The 16,469-nt window shown below is 38.2% G+C and overlaps 1 protein-coding gene across 1 annotated transcript in view; it reads left to right on the top strand.

Moving 5' to 3' along the window:
- The window catches only part of LOC134569373 (uncharacterized), a 394,137-nt gene that overhangs the window by 316,952 nt on the left and 60,716 nt on the right, over positions 1-16,469 (top strand). Inside the window, exon 4 of the mRNA XM_063428361.1 lies at positions 4,997-5,199. Within this exon, the coding sequence (XP_063284431.1) occupies positions 4,997-5,199 (203 nt within the window). The remainder of the gene's footprint in view (positions 1-4,996; positions 5,200-16,469) is intronic.

Below are 16,469 nucleotides of genomic sequence, written 5' to 3'. Positions count from 1 at the left end.
GACAGTGAATAGGTCAGAAGGAACAGTGGCTAGTTATATGCTGCTCCCTGCAACGAGGTTAGTCAAGAATAAAGCCAAGGAACCACTTGAGTTACGTGCAATCAGTCCTCAATGCAGAGTTTGAATTTAGGAAAACTGCAGGTAGACGTTAATGTTGGAAAGAAATGGAATAAACTATAGAGCCTTTTTATTTCTATTTTATTTGGAAATCACGGTTTACTTCTCTGTATGTGTGTATTGCTGTGTTCAGACTAAACTTAACCCTCCCCCTGGGAAGCCTGCATTTTATTTAATTGTAACTGGTAGCAAGCATGTAGCTTTTCTGTCTAATTGAATTTGTGTGAAAAGGACATTAATTTTTGTGTCGTGTATCAAAACAAAAGCCTAGCAAGTTCCGGTACATGCCGAAGACTTTTCTGCAAGGCAGTCCGGTAAATTGGGTAGCGAGAATATGAAGAAAAAAAATTAATATATGAAGAAAAACAAATTGAAAAAAATTATAGCATTATATATTTTATATTAATTGTTGAGAATTGGGGGGAATATCACCTTATTATGTCTAGTATAGTTTCTATTATCAATGTCACCATGCTATATATATTTAGAAATAATATCCTTAAAATGTTTTACGTAACAAATAAAATAAAAAAATTATACATATATATTATAAATCTAGTATACGGATTCCTACACCCCAGTGTAAGGCAGCTTGTCTGTTTTGTCTATAAAGTGACTTGATAGCTAGGGCACACATTTGTGATACTCCCATTTTAAAAGCTTTAGTGTCGGATGACAGTATGTAGTACTACATGTTATGCTCAACCACTGATCTCACCTATATTCCAACTATAAGGAGGGGGGGGGGAAAGAAGAGGATGGTCCTAACAAAAGTGAAAAGTCAAAGTGGATTGGTGCCACAATGGTAAATCGACACCAGCCCCACTATACAGAAGAACTATATTAACCACCCTTCCAAAGAAAGAGGTTAAAATGTTTACATTCCTAGAATATGTTGATGACCAATGTCATTATGTTAGAACTTGACTATATAAAGTTTCAGGTATATTAATCAATTTCATGTGCATATTTATTATTCTATGAACAGGGTGGTCATTTGTAGTAAATGGGGTTTGAACTTTTATTTAGGTTTGGTTTAACCTATAAGGTTAGAATGTTTTTGTTTTTTTTACTGTGTTTTGCTTTCTAATATTTGGCAATGACATAGACCTAAATTCAATTAATGCTGTTGCTTAACTCATTTTTATTTAAAGGGACAAATAAAAGTAAGAAATTTTTTAAAAAGTAGGAAATAAATTTACTATAAACTTAGTTATATTGCATTGTTGAGCACGCCTCTCAGCTAGAAGAGTTTTTTTTTTTAGCTTTTACCACCCCCTTTCTCCAAAATACCCACCCATCCCTGTTTGAAAAGAGTCCACTAATGACAGAAAATGACATAAACATGGCATAATCACAGTCACAGTATAGTGTGGTGTCTGTCACAAGGGCTCTCAGGATACTGGTCCCACTAGAATTGACAAGTCAAAGTTATTTACGGAGGCATCATAGAAATAGTGCAATAGAGGTCCTCAAAGTAAATGATCACGTGGACAGTCACTACTGCAACCTTTCTGCTTATCATCCTCAGCCGGATTGAGGGGACATGAAGTAAAAATTCTACATCCTATGATCACTGTGATTGTGGAGTTTATTTGCTATCACTGGGCAACATATTTATGAGAGACATTTGAGAATGACATTCATTTGAACCTGTAGGTTTCCTATAAAATCAGTATTTGGAGTACTGTTGTACTTAGGAGATGCAATAGAATACAACTCTACAGCATTTCAAAAAGTAGGCCAGACAAGGTCTGCATAATTCACAAATAAAGTTCAATATGTATGTGAAAACGAGTAATAATAAAATAAACCGCTAAATTCAGCAAATATTGGTAATGAAATGGCAAAGTAAAAATACTCCACATCTCCCTTGTTAAATAGCCCAAGTTGACTTCTTTTACAAATTTTGATGCGTATAAGGCACATGGGTGGCTACTACTACTTTCTTTTGTCCCTATAGGGACAAAAGCCCAGTAATTCAGTCAATTAAATTCCAAATGTATAAAGTGAAATTAAAATGTCAGTAATTTGACCCTATAATTTTTCAAAAATTTGGCAATAGTTTACATCTGCTATTGCTGTACTCCGGGGCAGAAGCAGAATGCAAAGAAGTGAGACTCACATTGTCTGTGAGAGAGGTTGTTGATAAAATGGTTAAATGAGGAGTGCCAAAATGCTCTTGGTTACATTTCCAGGGGTGGGTCTGCTTTATACAAATATATTATTGCATATAGCTGGGGAGGGCGCGGCCTAGCTGCCGAACTGACTAGTCGCATACACAGAGAGCTCTGTGAAAGAAACCCCATATAAGGCTATAATCTCAAATTTCTCTTAACAATCTTGATAATCCATAATCAGGAGATGACCAGCACCCAGTCCGGTTGTACCCCAACACTTCTTGGCCTCTATAACACTGTTGCGGCCTACCTGTTGGAGCGGGTGTGGGAGACGCGGCTGATCTCCCTGCTGGCTTATATGCTGAACCCGGGGTTATCCTGGCCCCAGCATCTAGGCTCTACTTACCTGTTACTGGTGAGCCTGTGACCAAGCTCACAAACCTGCTGAAAGAATCTGGTCCCTTCACTGTAGCCAAGATGGCGGAGGCCAATATTCCTACCGCACCATGAGGCCTGATGGATACTACGTTAGCCAGACTGGATGCCATATTTCTGGCCTTCTGGAGCAAACTTGAGGAGAGGCAACGAGAAGTAAGCCTGCCGCATCACTCAACCTATCAACACTATTATTGTGTATCACCTTTAGCTTAGCACAAACAAAGTTGAGCTGTGACATATGCCTACCTACTTCACTCACTATAAAGGCTAAGAATACACCTTCCCCGATGATGCTACAGTTAATTTAACCCCTTAAGGACCAAACTTCTGGAATAAAAGGGAATCATGACATGTCATGTGTCCTTAAGGGGTTAAGTTAATCTACTTTTATTTTCCTGCCTTAATGATAGCCCAAAATGCTATAGTCTGCCTGGTGGTAACTTACTCTAATAACCATCTTGGCTACGCATGTGACCCTATAATCTCTCAACACTCTCAGTATGTAAATCTGTAGCTGTTACTCGTAAGCAATCACTTGTAACTGACGCGTTGATATAACTCTAGATAAAACCACATCATATAATAATCTAAAATGTGCAATGTTTAAATATGCCGCACAATTGTTTTCACATGTTCACTGATATGCTGGCAATAGCTATTGTGGCATTGCTTGCCTCGTTGTATTTTTCTTCTTGCACGATAAAATAAAGAATTTAAATATTTCATATAGCTGTCTTAGATTCTGTGACTCAGCAAACCAAATGTTTACATTTAAAATTGTAATTAACGCCTAGAAATATGTGTTCTAAAAATAATTATTAAAATGTCCCAAATGGCCAGGATTTTAATCAGGACTAATAAATCTGTTTTAAGATTTATTTATTTATTTATTTAATTTTGCAGTAGCTGTGTAGAAATTATTATAAACAAAGCTATGTGGAAAATGCAGGGGAGGGGGGGGTCATATTTTTTATATTCATATGTAATGTTGTGCCATGCATACCTATAGGGTATCAAAAGACAGACCTATCCTTCCTTTAAAAAAAATAAAAAATTTGAGTGCACTTAATTGGGGGAAGTATAGTAAATGGAACGCATAGCAAAAAGTGCACGGAGGGCTCAGTCACGGTACATGGACTTTTAAAAATGTCTCCTCAATACAGCATGGCAGGCTAAAGGATTAAACAGACATTGCAGTATATATTTAGAAATTGTAAAGGCTTTATTAAAATAATGCATACACAGGGACACATAGACACAAGCATACACCCCTCAAAACAGGCACATACAGGTTTAGGTGCACATACAGGCATACATAGTCACAGACAAGCAGACACAGACTGGCACATACACACGCCCGCACACTGTAATTTTTTTTTTTTCAAATGTTTGTTTTAATATTCCTTGGTTGTACTCTGCTCCAGGATGGAGGGCGGGCAGCAGCCAGTTAACTTAGTAGAGCCAACCAGCACTTCCAGGATCCAAATCTGTGTGGTATCGTCTCCATACTGTTCTCTCTCCAGTTTTTTTGAATCTCGGCCGAGAATGGAAATAGTACAGTGATAGACCCGGGTTATAGTATCATGTTCAATTCTTCTCTATCTGAATTTCCCTAATTTTCTGCAATAGCTCCTGGCTGAGATTTAACATGGAGACCTGGAGTAAGAGCAGAATAGATGGAAAAAAAAAAAACACCTATTCAGATCCTTTGCTACGGGGCCCTTCATTTGGGTCTCTATCCCACCCAACGCCCCTAGTGACGCACATGGCAGAAACAATTTAGAAATCCAATTCTAGGAAAACACAGCAAAACTGAACAACCACATGCAGTTTCCCAGTGACTATGGAAGGATTTTGATCTACCTCCAAACAATGCAAACCAGCTGTCGTTCTGTATAATTTTGTGTATCTATTTATTTTTCAGCTTCATGACTTGTTCAGAGCAAGGTTGGTGCTTTGGCCAATCTGCAAATGCAAATAATACGTTACAGATCAGCCTATTAGTTTGATTCATGGAATCAGATTATTGATGGCTTCTAAAATCCAAATTCATATCGATACAAATCACATGGGGAAAAAAAGCCAACATTTCAAATGTTATCTCGAAGTTAGATTCACCTATAGTGCATTTGTTGCCATTAAAAACATCTTAATAGTTAATGGGCAGATCAGTGTCTCAAACTTTCAAAATAAACAAGCTTTTAAGCATTGTCAATACATTTATAGTCCGGTGTAAAAGAACACTGTTTGCTTTCCTAAACCATTAGTCATTTCGGCCTCCCGTGCCTCCAGACTAATTTACGTGTTGTCTTCTTTTGCAGTATCTTCTTCAGGATGAGTCGGTGTGGAAAATTCTGGTTTGCCGATGGAAGAGCCTGTTACTATTTGTTCTATTGACAGCTGCAATAATCTTAGTGCCTTTTTTTGTTTATCAAATGAAAACCTTGTCGCATCCACCTCCTGATGTACTATTTTTAGCTGCTGTAATATGCTCGGGTACCATTGCAGAGACCCTCCTTATTAAGTAAGTACAGCTAACCACAATAACACCAATTATACCTTGTTATTATGGAGCAGGTGTTTATTAAATGTATTCTCGAACGTAAGTGTGAATTAATTTAATATGACCGCTTAGTATATTAGACGACAGGACATATTTGAAAACAAGGAAAATATCGTTCTATATTTCCTGTTGAATTATTACATAAAGAATGTAATAAAATATGATCTTCTGATAGCAAATTATTCAAATCAACAGTAAGGCGAATCCCTTTAGAACTGACTTATTTTCTGCTACAGACTGGGATAAGATTAGATTTGAAGAAAAAGACAATATTTCACTATTAAAAAAAGCAGTAAAGTTATAAGGTGCAATGGTGCTAAAACCAAGTGCAGCAACGGGGTCACCTTAGTGTGTTGTCACTCCCACACTAAATACATACGTTTCAAATGGAAAAAGCAGGCCAAGGTGACAGGCGCACAAATTGGGTAAACCTCTTTTAGGCAGGTTACAAGATAGAGACCTAAACAGTACAAAATATAAACAACATCATAGTGTAATATGTTTGAAGATATTTTAGCAAGTGGTGGAAATTGGCACACTCACAGATGTTTGAGCCTCTCAAAAGCTGGCTCAGAATTTATGGTAGTTTCTCCCAATACTGGTTTGTTGATCAAAACACCAGGTCCCACCAGATACAGCAACTCCAAACAGGTTAGTGCTCTGGAACCAGGGTTGATGATAAAAAGGTTTTTATTTTCAAATAACCAATAGGAAATATAAAATCAACCTGAGTAAGACCTAGCCAAAGGTCCAAATGCGTTGTGCTGCACATTTGAAAGAATGAATGTTGATTTTATATTTCCTATTTATTTATATTCCTATTTATATGATGTGGTTTGTATTTTGTACAGTTTAGGTCTCTATCTTGTAACCTGCCAAAAAGAGGTTTACCCAATTTGTGCACCTGTCACCTTGACCTGTTCCTAGTACTTCACTATTGTTTAGGGAGAATAGACCTTAAATCTATTTTACCTTTCAAAAATATTTCATAAAGATATGGTGCAGACGATTTAAAAAATATCTTTATCTTTATTACCCCTCCCCTCAATTTCAGGTTTATCAATGAGCTAAAACTGGGTTCATCTTGCTCTACAATTAGTAGGTCTAGCCTCCTTCCATAGACCCATTTTATGTTTTTTTTTTGTTTATTTGCTCAGTAAGTACCAAACCTTGAGTTAAAAAAACAAACAAAGTACTTATAGCTAAGGTGACATGGGCAGAGGAGAGGAAGAACATTAAAACTTACTGCATGTACCGCCTGTGACCATTATCACGCTCTAGATATCGTGATTCATATTGGATTTTGTTATATATAATATATATAATTCTGTGCTCTTTTGGTTCATCTGATTCATTTCCTGAATCCATTTATTGCTATAAAAGTTCTGCAGAGCCAAACCGACATGGCTGAAATCAAGGCATTTGGAAAAATATTTTATTTTTAGGGAAAAAAGGTTCAGATTAACTCCATAATGTCACCATGCATAGGTCTATCACATACTCTAGTGTATCGAACAGAATTGCCTAACATTCTAGCATTGTTCCGCATACATCTTAAACGCTTGTTTTACTCATACTTCAAGCCATGTCTCTCAATTGAACTGCACTCCATTACCTGTCTATCTAACTTCAAACCTGTCTTCCTTACCATTCCAAAAAGCATAAAGGGAAACTGTAGTGCCAGGAAAACAAAGTTGTTTTACTGGCACTATAGCTCCTTTTAGTGCCCAAATCCCACCATGCGGTGCAGAAGGGGTTACAACCCCTTCTGTCACTTATCTAGGTCCAGCGCAGATGTCCCTTGGCGCTGGCTCATGTTTTACTCCATTCCTCCCCTGTTAACATCAGCCGGCGACGGAGACCTAATGCTCTTTGTGGCAATGGCCATGCTCGCATTAGGATTTCTCCATAGGAAAGCATTGTACAATGCTTTCCTATGGGGATTCCAGTGCCACTGGATGTTTTCATGTATAGCGTGAGGAGGTCCAGCATCAGTTAGGTGAACGAACGTCGCTTAACAGCCCAGAAGTCCTTATAGTGACTGTCTGGTATAAAGCCAATAGAGGTGGAGTTACACCACAAAGATAATTATTGCCGTTTATAAAACAAACTAGGGATGTGCATGGGGAAAATTTTCGGTTTGGTTCAGCATTCCAAAATTCAGGATTTCGGCACTTTCAATCCACCAATCAGAGTGTTGTTATGAGTCAAATGACACAGCATGGGAAAATTCCAAAGAACTTTCCCACGCTGCGTAAAATGACACAGAGCATTCTCATTGGCTGCATTTCAAGCTAACCAATCAGAGTGCTGTGACAGGTAAATGTAGAGACCTACCTGTCAGTCCCTTCATCTGCCTGTCAGAGCAATCTGATTGGATGAATTAAACCAACCAACCAGAGTGCTCTGAGCCTAATTGCAGGGCGGGGCAAGGCTTTATAAGCCTTCCCCCACCCTGCAGAGCTCAGTCTGCGCGGAGCCCTCCATGGGTGAAGATGGATTATTTATTTTGCGCTCTAGTTTTTTGTTTTGTTTTTCTTCAAAATACATTGGTTATTATGGATTTTTATTCGGCATTTTTGGGGGCTGAAAAAAGAAGATGTTAGAAGAAAGAAGACCTATTTAATGGTCCCCCCTCACTATTTTTAGGGTGAGGGGAGTAGGTACGGGTTAATTTTTTTCTAGGAGGGGGTGACTAGGGGTTTGGGGACCCCTAGTCACCTGGGGGTTAATTTTTATTTAGGGCCAGGGGGGAGGACAATAGGTCCCCCACACCTCTTATTCTAATTTAGGGTTTTTGTTTTTGTTTTTTACAGTGAGCAGCCACAGGCTGCTTTACTAGACATGCCCCTGTTTACTAGACATGCCCCTACTCGCGGTATAGCAAGTAGGGGCATAATTTACTAATACTAAGTATTCTTTACTTCGTATTAGTAAATGTGGCTGAAAGACCAATGTAGGTCTTTCAGCATTTTAGTAGATAGCTCCCTAATACTGTGGGAATTAGGGAGTTATCTACTTATTCATTCCTGTCATTCCATTGACAGGCTAAGTAATTTACATTTTCTATGAATGTGTGTTACTTGATTGTTGTAAGTGTTGCAAATGCTTACAGCTAAATCCTGGCTATGTTTCTATACTTTTTATTTAAACTTGTATGCAGTGTAACATTCTTCATTCTTCCACTGGGTAGGTATATTAGTACTTCGGCAATACTGTACTTCGGCCACTTCGGCAATTCAGCTATTCGGACATTCGGAAGTATCCGAATGTCCGAATTGACATTCGGAACGAAACAAACTGCACATGTTTAAGACAAACTGCAATAATTATCTTTGTAGGGTTAAGGGATCTGGGACAGTGCGCCCAGACCACTTTTAAAAACTGAAGTGGTCTGGGTGCCTATATTGTCTTTTTAGCTATCCACGGTCTTATGATGACCTTAGTAATTCTTCTCCAGGGATTAAGCTGCATGACCTCACCAATCATAATTATCATAATACATTTTTAAAAACAAAAATACGGTGAGAAAAAAAAAGTGAATTGTTGGTAATCTGCTCTTAAGGCCCAAAGCCTGCCACTGTCTTTGTGAAAACGGACACATTCCCTGTATTTCTCTGTTATAGCAGCTTTTGCTGAGACCTTTCATTTCGGAGTGCAAAGTATTTTATCATAATAAATGTAATCTCTTAATCTTCTCAGTCAAGGTTGCTTGAGCGACACTAAATTAATTGGAAGGCACTCAACGGCTATAATTATTTAAAGTTTTAGGATTTCTCATTTTGAAATTATATTACAAAATAAAATAAGAGGAATGCCGAAGTAGGCTCTTAATTTTAAATGGGGCTTAATGTCTTTGCACATAAAGAGTTAATACAGAATGCAAGATATTCCCTAATGACCTCAACATTGTGTTAAATAATAGATCTGAATTATTATACTGCAATGTTGCATAGCAAGGCTTTATGTGAATGCATGTTAAACATGCACTGCTATAAAGCAAAGTAAATATTCAGGTTTTTTTTTTAATTCTTGCTGTTTGTCCTGCTACATAGGAGATTGTCGAACAGATTCAGCCCACTCCTTAGTTTTTTTGTTGCTTCTTTCATTATGGGGAAGAAATTAAACATCCCTCCAAGTCAGTACTTAAAATATCAAAGACATTGTTAAATGCCTTTGAGTCACTATACAAGTAATTCACTTGTGCAAAGCGGCTTCATGGTAAATGAAACACTACTAAGGAGGTTTGCAAAGCTGAATAAACACAAAATTAATTAGTCTGAAACTTCCTGATGGATCCATTTAATGAAAGACTGTAATTGTGCCAAACACTCCACACTATGAATTTGTCCTATATTGTTTCATGTTGCTTTGCGTTGAAAGTTACAAGTTTTATATTTTTACGCAACCATAAAAAAAAGTGGCTTGGAGATATAGCAACTAATAAGTCAATAAAAACGCACTTAAAGGGAACCAGTCATTGTTTATTCTGATTTAAAAACAAAAAGGTTACATAAAATACAGCCTCCATGTAGATCATTTTTAATTCATGCGCAAAACTAAATACCTATTTTCCGTGCTATTCATTTACCATTCTCGTTGGAGTCACCATCTTCACATACTCATTGGTCAGAAGTACCATGTTTGTGCCAAGACCATAAGACATCTAAATGGGTTTTTTTTTTTTTTTTTTTTTTTAGCTCTTAATTAACTGAAAGAAAGTGGTTGAATAAATAGTGCTTCTTACCAAAGGTGATTTAAATATGGCTGTACTCATGGAGCAGATAGCTCCCTAAATTGATACCTTTGTGGGATTGCCATATATTTAAGGATACTAAATTAGGTAATTGGTATACTTATGGCAACCTTATCCAAAAATAATAAATTAGTGAGTTATCTACGAATCGGCTAAAAGATCACAATTAAGAAAATAACTTCTTAATCTTAAACATCCAGCACTTTAGCAGACAACTCCCTTAATTGGTACCTGTTTAGCTTCGTGACTGCTCTCTTAATTCATTCCCCCACAGGAAATAATGAAAATTTTTAAACTTCTGTTAGGTATATATTTTGCAGTGCAGTTGGATACATTTTTCTGAATCTTTCTTTATTACCAAAATTTTGCCGAGCCAAAATACCATTTGGCTGAAGGTTGACAATCCTGAAAAAAATAAATACATGTTAATTTTGGCAAAGGTGCTTCAGCCCAAAAAAAAATGTTCGACTGTGCACAGGTTTAGTGAGGGCATCTCATAAGCCAGCACTGGTTTCAATACTTCTCTGATTTTCTACTTTTTTTAAATTTAAATAAAACATTTAAAAAAAAAAAATGGGTATTTGAAAATGTCGCACTGCTGTGACTACCCACCAATAGCAGTTTGTGTCAATACACCTTTTGGTGGTTTAAAATAACAAGGCACAAGGCAGCAACATTGTGATAATATTTAATTCTTCCCAACTTCAAACCATCGCTTGCTGTGAACAGTAAAATCAAATACCCTGCACTGTAAAGCGAACATGTGAACCAGAGCTTTGACTCTGCGTGTTCTTTAATTTCAATTAAGCCCAGAACATTAATTGTGCTACTTTTCAATGGTACGTTCTGCTTTTCCTTCTCAGTTTGCCACAAGTTAGTCTTTGAAACTAAATGTAATGACCGCAAACACAGTCATCTGGAACAGGAGGCCTTCGAATATTTGACATTTTTATCACCTTGTTCCCACTTCCGTTTTCAATAAAAACGCAAATTGGAATAAAGCCTGGGGTCTGCTTAATCATTAGTAAATTAAGAATCTGTTTTTAATAACCTCTAACTTGTAAATAATGTATTAATTGAGTAGCTTGAATGTTCAAAAGTCTGCTAAATGTGTAACTAAAGTAGCTAGCTATTATTGGAGAATGCATACCAAATGCAGCAAATTAAATAAGCCAATTGTTGTTTGTGGAAATTGTGGTATAATTGGTAAAAGGCACCTGCAGCTGTTTTCCAAGCAAACAGAAATAAAGCATGTACATAGTATATGTATGTGTCACAATGTGATGGACGTATTTCATTTCCCGACCTTTACAAATAGGCCATGTGTGTTTGTTTTTTTGTTTTGTTTTTATGTTGTTGTTTGGAGGGGGTGAGGGGATGGTATAAACTGTGTGTGTGTGTGTGTGTGTGCGTGTTTGTGGGAACAGACAGTTGTCCGATGTAAACTTCTACAAAAAACTGGACAAGGACCCCACCAAGGAATATACAGCTTAACTCGTAAAACTTAGCAAATCATTTCTGAAACACATACAGCAAGAATTAGAATATCTGATGCCTTCCAGTCCTCAGATGGGAACCTTCTACATGCTGCCCAAAATCCACAAGCCAGGAAACCCAGGACTGTACATTATAACTGGTATGGGAACACTCACGGAACACATATTTGGCCTAATAGAAAACATTCTTAGGCCTCTAGCTAAGACTGAGAGCTTTATACAGGACACTACAGACTTCCTCAATATGAACTACCTGAAAACACTATGCTAGTAACAATGGATGTGGAATCCTTATACAGTAACATCCCACATAAGGATAGTATTGAGGCCTACATTAAATTTCTCTCATCCCACAAACCAACACACAAATATGTTTGCCCAGCTTATAGAATTCATACTCACATATAACTACCTACAAATGACATGGACAGCAATGGGCACAAAAAATGTCACCCCAATACGGTAATCTTTTCATGGATGACCTAGAAAACAGATTTTTATGTACACAGCCCCACAAACCATATACCTATTATCGTTACATCGATGATATTTTCATAATATGGACAGAAGGAGAAGAAAGCCTTATAGACTTCTATAAATCATTCAATTCATTCCGCCCATCAATTAACCTTAAAATGAACTTTTCTGATCAGAGTGTGAGTTTCTTGGACTGCACAATAACTGTCACCAATGGCATTCTTCATTTGTCTGTATATAGAAGACCCACAGACAGGTACAGCTTCCTCCACAATTCCAGCTTCAATCCCAATCACACCAAAAAAAGTATTATCTACAGCCAGGCTATCAGATACCACCGCATTTGCTCTGACACAAAATACAGATATCAGCACCTGAGTACAATGTCATAGTCATTTAGGCAAAAGGGTTACAAGGAAAAGACCATATCTAAAAAAAAAAAAAATCTGCCCTAAAAACACCACGGGAAAGGCTACTACAACACAAAGAAAAGGAAAACAAAACCAGAATCTCTCTAGTAGTTACATACAACTCGAGAAGGAATATGTAAAATTATTAAAGAGCCACAACCATTCATTTCAGACGACCCCACACTCAAAAAAATTATTTCCTAAACCCCCATACTTGCATTCAAACAACCGCCTAACCTGAGACAGAGATTGGTCTGCAGCAAATTGACCACAGAACAGGAGCTCACACAGAATGGCACTGTACGATGCAACCAATCACTTTGCAAACTGTGTCAACATATATGTGGCAATACACAACAGCCATACACAACAACACATCATACAACATTAAGGGATCATATTCGTGCACATCTCCTAATGTGATGGTGTCAAGATTACAAGTTGATCCAGCACGCAGTATTGTGTCACACCAAGGACTAAGGATAACATATAAAAGGACCTTAGAATGGCCGGACTTAACGACTCCAAGAATAGTCAAAATACTTGACGAGTTCAGGAACACAGAATCAGACACAAAGATGATGGAAAGCCAAAAGTCAAGGATACCAGATATCAGAGAAGTCAAAACAAAGCCAAAGTCAAATACCAGAAAATCAAGATCAGGAATGCACTCTCAGATAACCATAGGCATGAAACCACGACAGGGCAATGCGCAAGAGAAGAATTGGTTTTAAATACCCCTTCTGTGGATCCGATTGGCTGTAACTGGCCTTTGACCCCAAAGGCAATTACCAGGATTCCATGTGCATAATTGCTGTTCGGCACAACTTTTCCTGTCAGGACAGTAATGTTGCTCGGCACAACTTTTCCTGTCAGGACAGTAACTGACACATTTTTATGTGCGGATGAATACGTAACAGGTGTACATGATACAGTGTACAGTGTGTGACAAAAAATGCTACATTGGAGAAACTGGCCTTAAGCTGCATCTCCAAATGAACCTACACAGACACTCAATCAAGAACCACAAGGAAAACGGATATTGTACCCCTGTTGGCAGTGGTGTATCCTGGTTTTGTGCTGCCCTAGGCAGGACAAAACTCAGGCGCCCCTCTCCCCCCCCCCCCGCGACACCCCCACCCAACCCTTCCCCCCCGTCCCGCCTTCTCAATACACACACACACACACACATTCACTGACAGATACGCATACACTAGCTAACAGACACACACAGTCAGACACACACACTCACTAGCAGACACACACACTCACTGTCAGACACACACACTCACTGTCAGACACACACACTCTCTGTCAGACACACACACACTCTCTGTCAGACACACACTCTCTGATGTATAATATATTATAATATAATATATAATATAATATAACATATATAATATACAATATATAATATATAATATAATAATATATAATCATATATAATATAATAATATATAATAATATATAATATAATAATATATAATTATATAATATATATTATATTATATATATATTATATATATTATATATATTATATATATATTATATTATATATATTTAATATATATAATACAATAATATATAATAATTAATAATATATAATATATATAATATATATAATATATAATTAATTTAACTTACCCCCCAGCCTCCTTACCTTTGGGAATGCTGGGGGGGTTTCTCTATCTCCCTGGGGTCTAGTGGGGCTGCCGGTCGGGCTGCTGGGCTGGTTGCTGGGCGGGCGGCTGGCGAGGAAGCTCTTCCTCTGAGCTCTCTGCTCAGCTCCCTCGCGCGCCGCAGAGTGAGGCTGGGAGCCGGAAGATGACGTCATATTCCGGCTCCCAGCCTCACTCTGCCGCGCGCGAGGGAGCTGAGCAGATCGCTCAGAGGAAGAGCTCCCTCGCCAGCCGCCCGCCCGCCCGCCCAGCCCATCAGCCCGACCGGCAGCCCAGTTAGCCGCAAGGCTAACAAGGCACTTGCCCTGGGCATTTGGGGGCGGCGTTTTTTGCCGCCCCCTGGAAAATGCCGCCTTGTTTGCCTTGCGGCTAAAACGCCCCTGCCTGTTGATCATCACTTCACCCAGACTGGTCACTCCATCCAAAACCTCAGGATCAAAGTTCAAAGATGTATCACACATTTCAACACCAGAGATGAAGGACTTAATGTAGACTCTGGCTTCCTCTCACACTACCAAAGCTTTTTTTTTTTATATGTAATGTCTTATATAGTTATTTTTCAATATTCTTGTTTCACCTTTATTGGATCAATTTGTATACATATATATATATGCAGCTATATATTTGCATGCCCTGCTCTGCTGTTTTCTTGTTATTTTTTTCTTTTTCTTTTTAACTACCTTATTGACTCTCCTCTGTTTATTTACTTTTTCTGGCTATTCTCAGCCAACCTGAACCTTTCACTTTCAGCCACATCTTCTGCTATTTATGACACCCCACTCACGCCCCTCCTGCCCCCTTCCCCTCCTTCCCCTTCTCTAACATCAGTTGTTTTAAGCAGGGTTCAAGTCCTGGGGAATCAAGTGTGGGAACTCACCCAAAATCCCCCCCTCCAAAAAATAATTACATACACTCGTGCGTGTGTGTGTGTATATGTGTATATATATATATATATATATAGAGTGAAAAAATATTAACAAAGGCTTGCACTCACGGTCTTTTGTAAACGTTTTCTCTTTCTTTATTCCATAAATTAGTTAAAAAATTGATGTTTCAGCCATCGTCCGTGGCTTTCATCAGGATCAATTCAACAATTGTTGAATTCATGAATTGATCCTGATGAAAGCCACGGACAATGGCTGAAACGTCGATTTTTTTTTTTTTTTTTAAGATTTAAAGTTTTTTTTATTTTGCACGAGTAAAACGAAAATGGGGATACAAAAAGAAGAAAAGGGTAGGGTACAAAATGATTCCAGTAACCGATCTCAGCACATTATATATCACTCTTACAGTATTGTACAGTGTAGAACAGATATACATCGGTACATACAGTTTGGGGTATCCGAACACAGTTTACAACAGTCAACTTTATCAAAATTATCATCTAACATTAATAATAATCGGTTGTCTGGCATTGCACATGAATGTGTTGTAGTGTTCCGCAATATATACTGGTAGGAGTTCCGCAATCATACCTTGAGTCTCTATGAGCATATCAGTAGCTGTGGTATATGACTATCAGGTGCAAGTTGGGACTCCAATATTAATTTGGGGGATATAGAGATGTGAGCCAAGGTTTCCACATCCGTTCAGTTTGCTTTGCCTGCTCGTTGGACTCAGAGGAAAGCACCTCGTATCTGTAGTATTGGTATAGCTTGTCTAGTAGTTCTTTACGTGAGGGGCAATAAGAGCTCTTCCAATGTTGGGCCAAAAGTGTCCTGGCTGCCAATAAAGCGAGGGAGGCTAATTTCTTGGACTCTTTGTTCCATGTGTGTGGGAAGAGCAACATGAGAGCCACCAGTGTTGTAAGAGGTGTCGAGAAATGCAAAGTGTTTTGTAATATATGCTGGACTTGCAACCAGAGGGGTCGAATCAGGGTGCATTCCCACCATATGTGAGTCATGTTACTTTTACCTGAGTTACATCTCCAGAATATGGGACTTACTGTTGGATAAATTTGGTGAAGCCTCTGTGGGGTCAGGTACCACCTATAGATTACCTTTTTTGTGGGCTTCTATGTGTGAGAAGCAAGATGTGAGACCCTTAAGAGCATTCAATGAGTGAATCAATTCGTTATCCGTGAGTTGCGGTATGCCTTCTTTTTCCCATTGGGAAACGTATGTGAAGGAATTAGGTGGTGTGTGTCCCAGTAGAGATTTATAACAGACAGACAATGCCTTGGGTTTGGTCGGTGAGGAAGTACATCTGGTAACGATGGCCATGATGTGGTTTGTTTGGGGCGTTATCAACGATGGTTGCAACAACACCCTATTCTGTACTATGCTTTTCAATTGTAGGTATCGAAACGTGAAAGAGGTGGGTAGATTATATTTTGTCTGTAATTCGGGGAAGGCCAACAATTTGCCCTGGGAGTATAGATCTTTGATATACATGATCCCATGAATACACC

Source organism: Pelobates fuscus, chromosome 7 (genome assembly GCF_036172605.1).
Source record: "Pelobates fuscus isolate aPelFus1 chromosome 7, aPelFus1.pri, whole genome shotgun sequence".
NCBI classification, from domain to species: Eukaryota; Metazoa; Chordata; class Amphibia; order Anura; family Pelobatidae; genus Pelobates; species Pelobates fuscus.
This window is presented reverse-complemented; position numbering and strand designations above follow the sequence as displayed.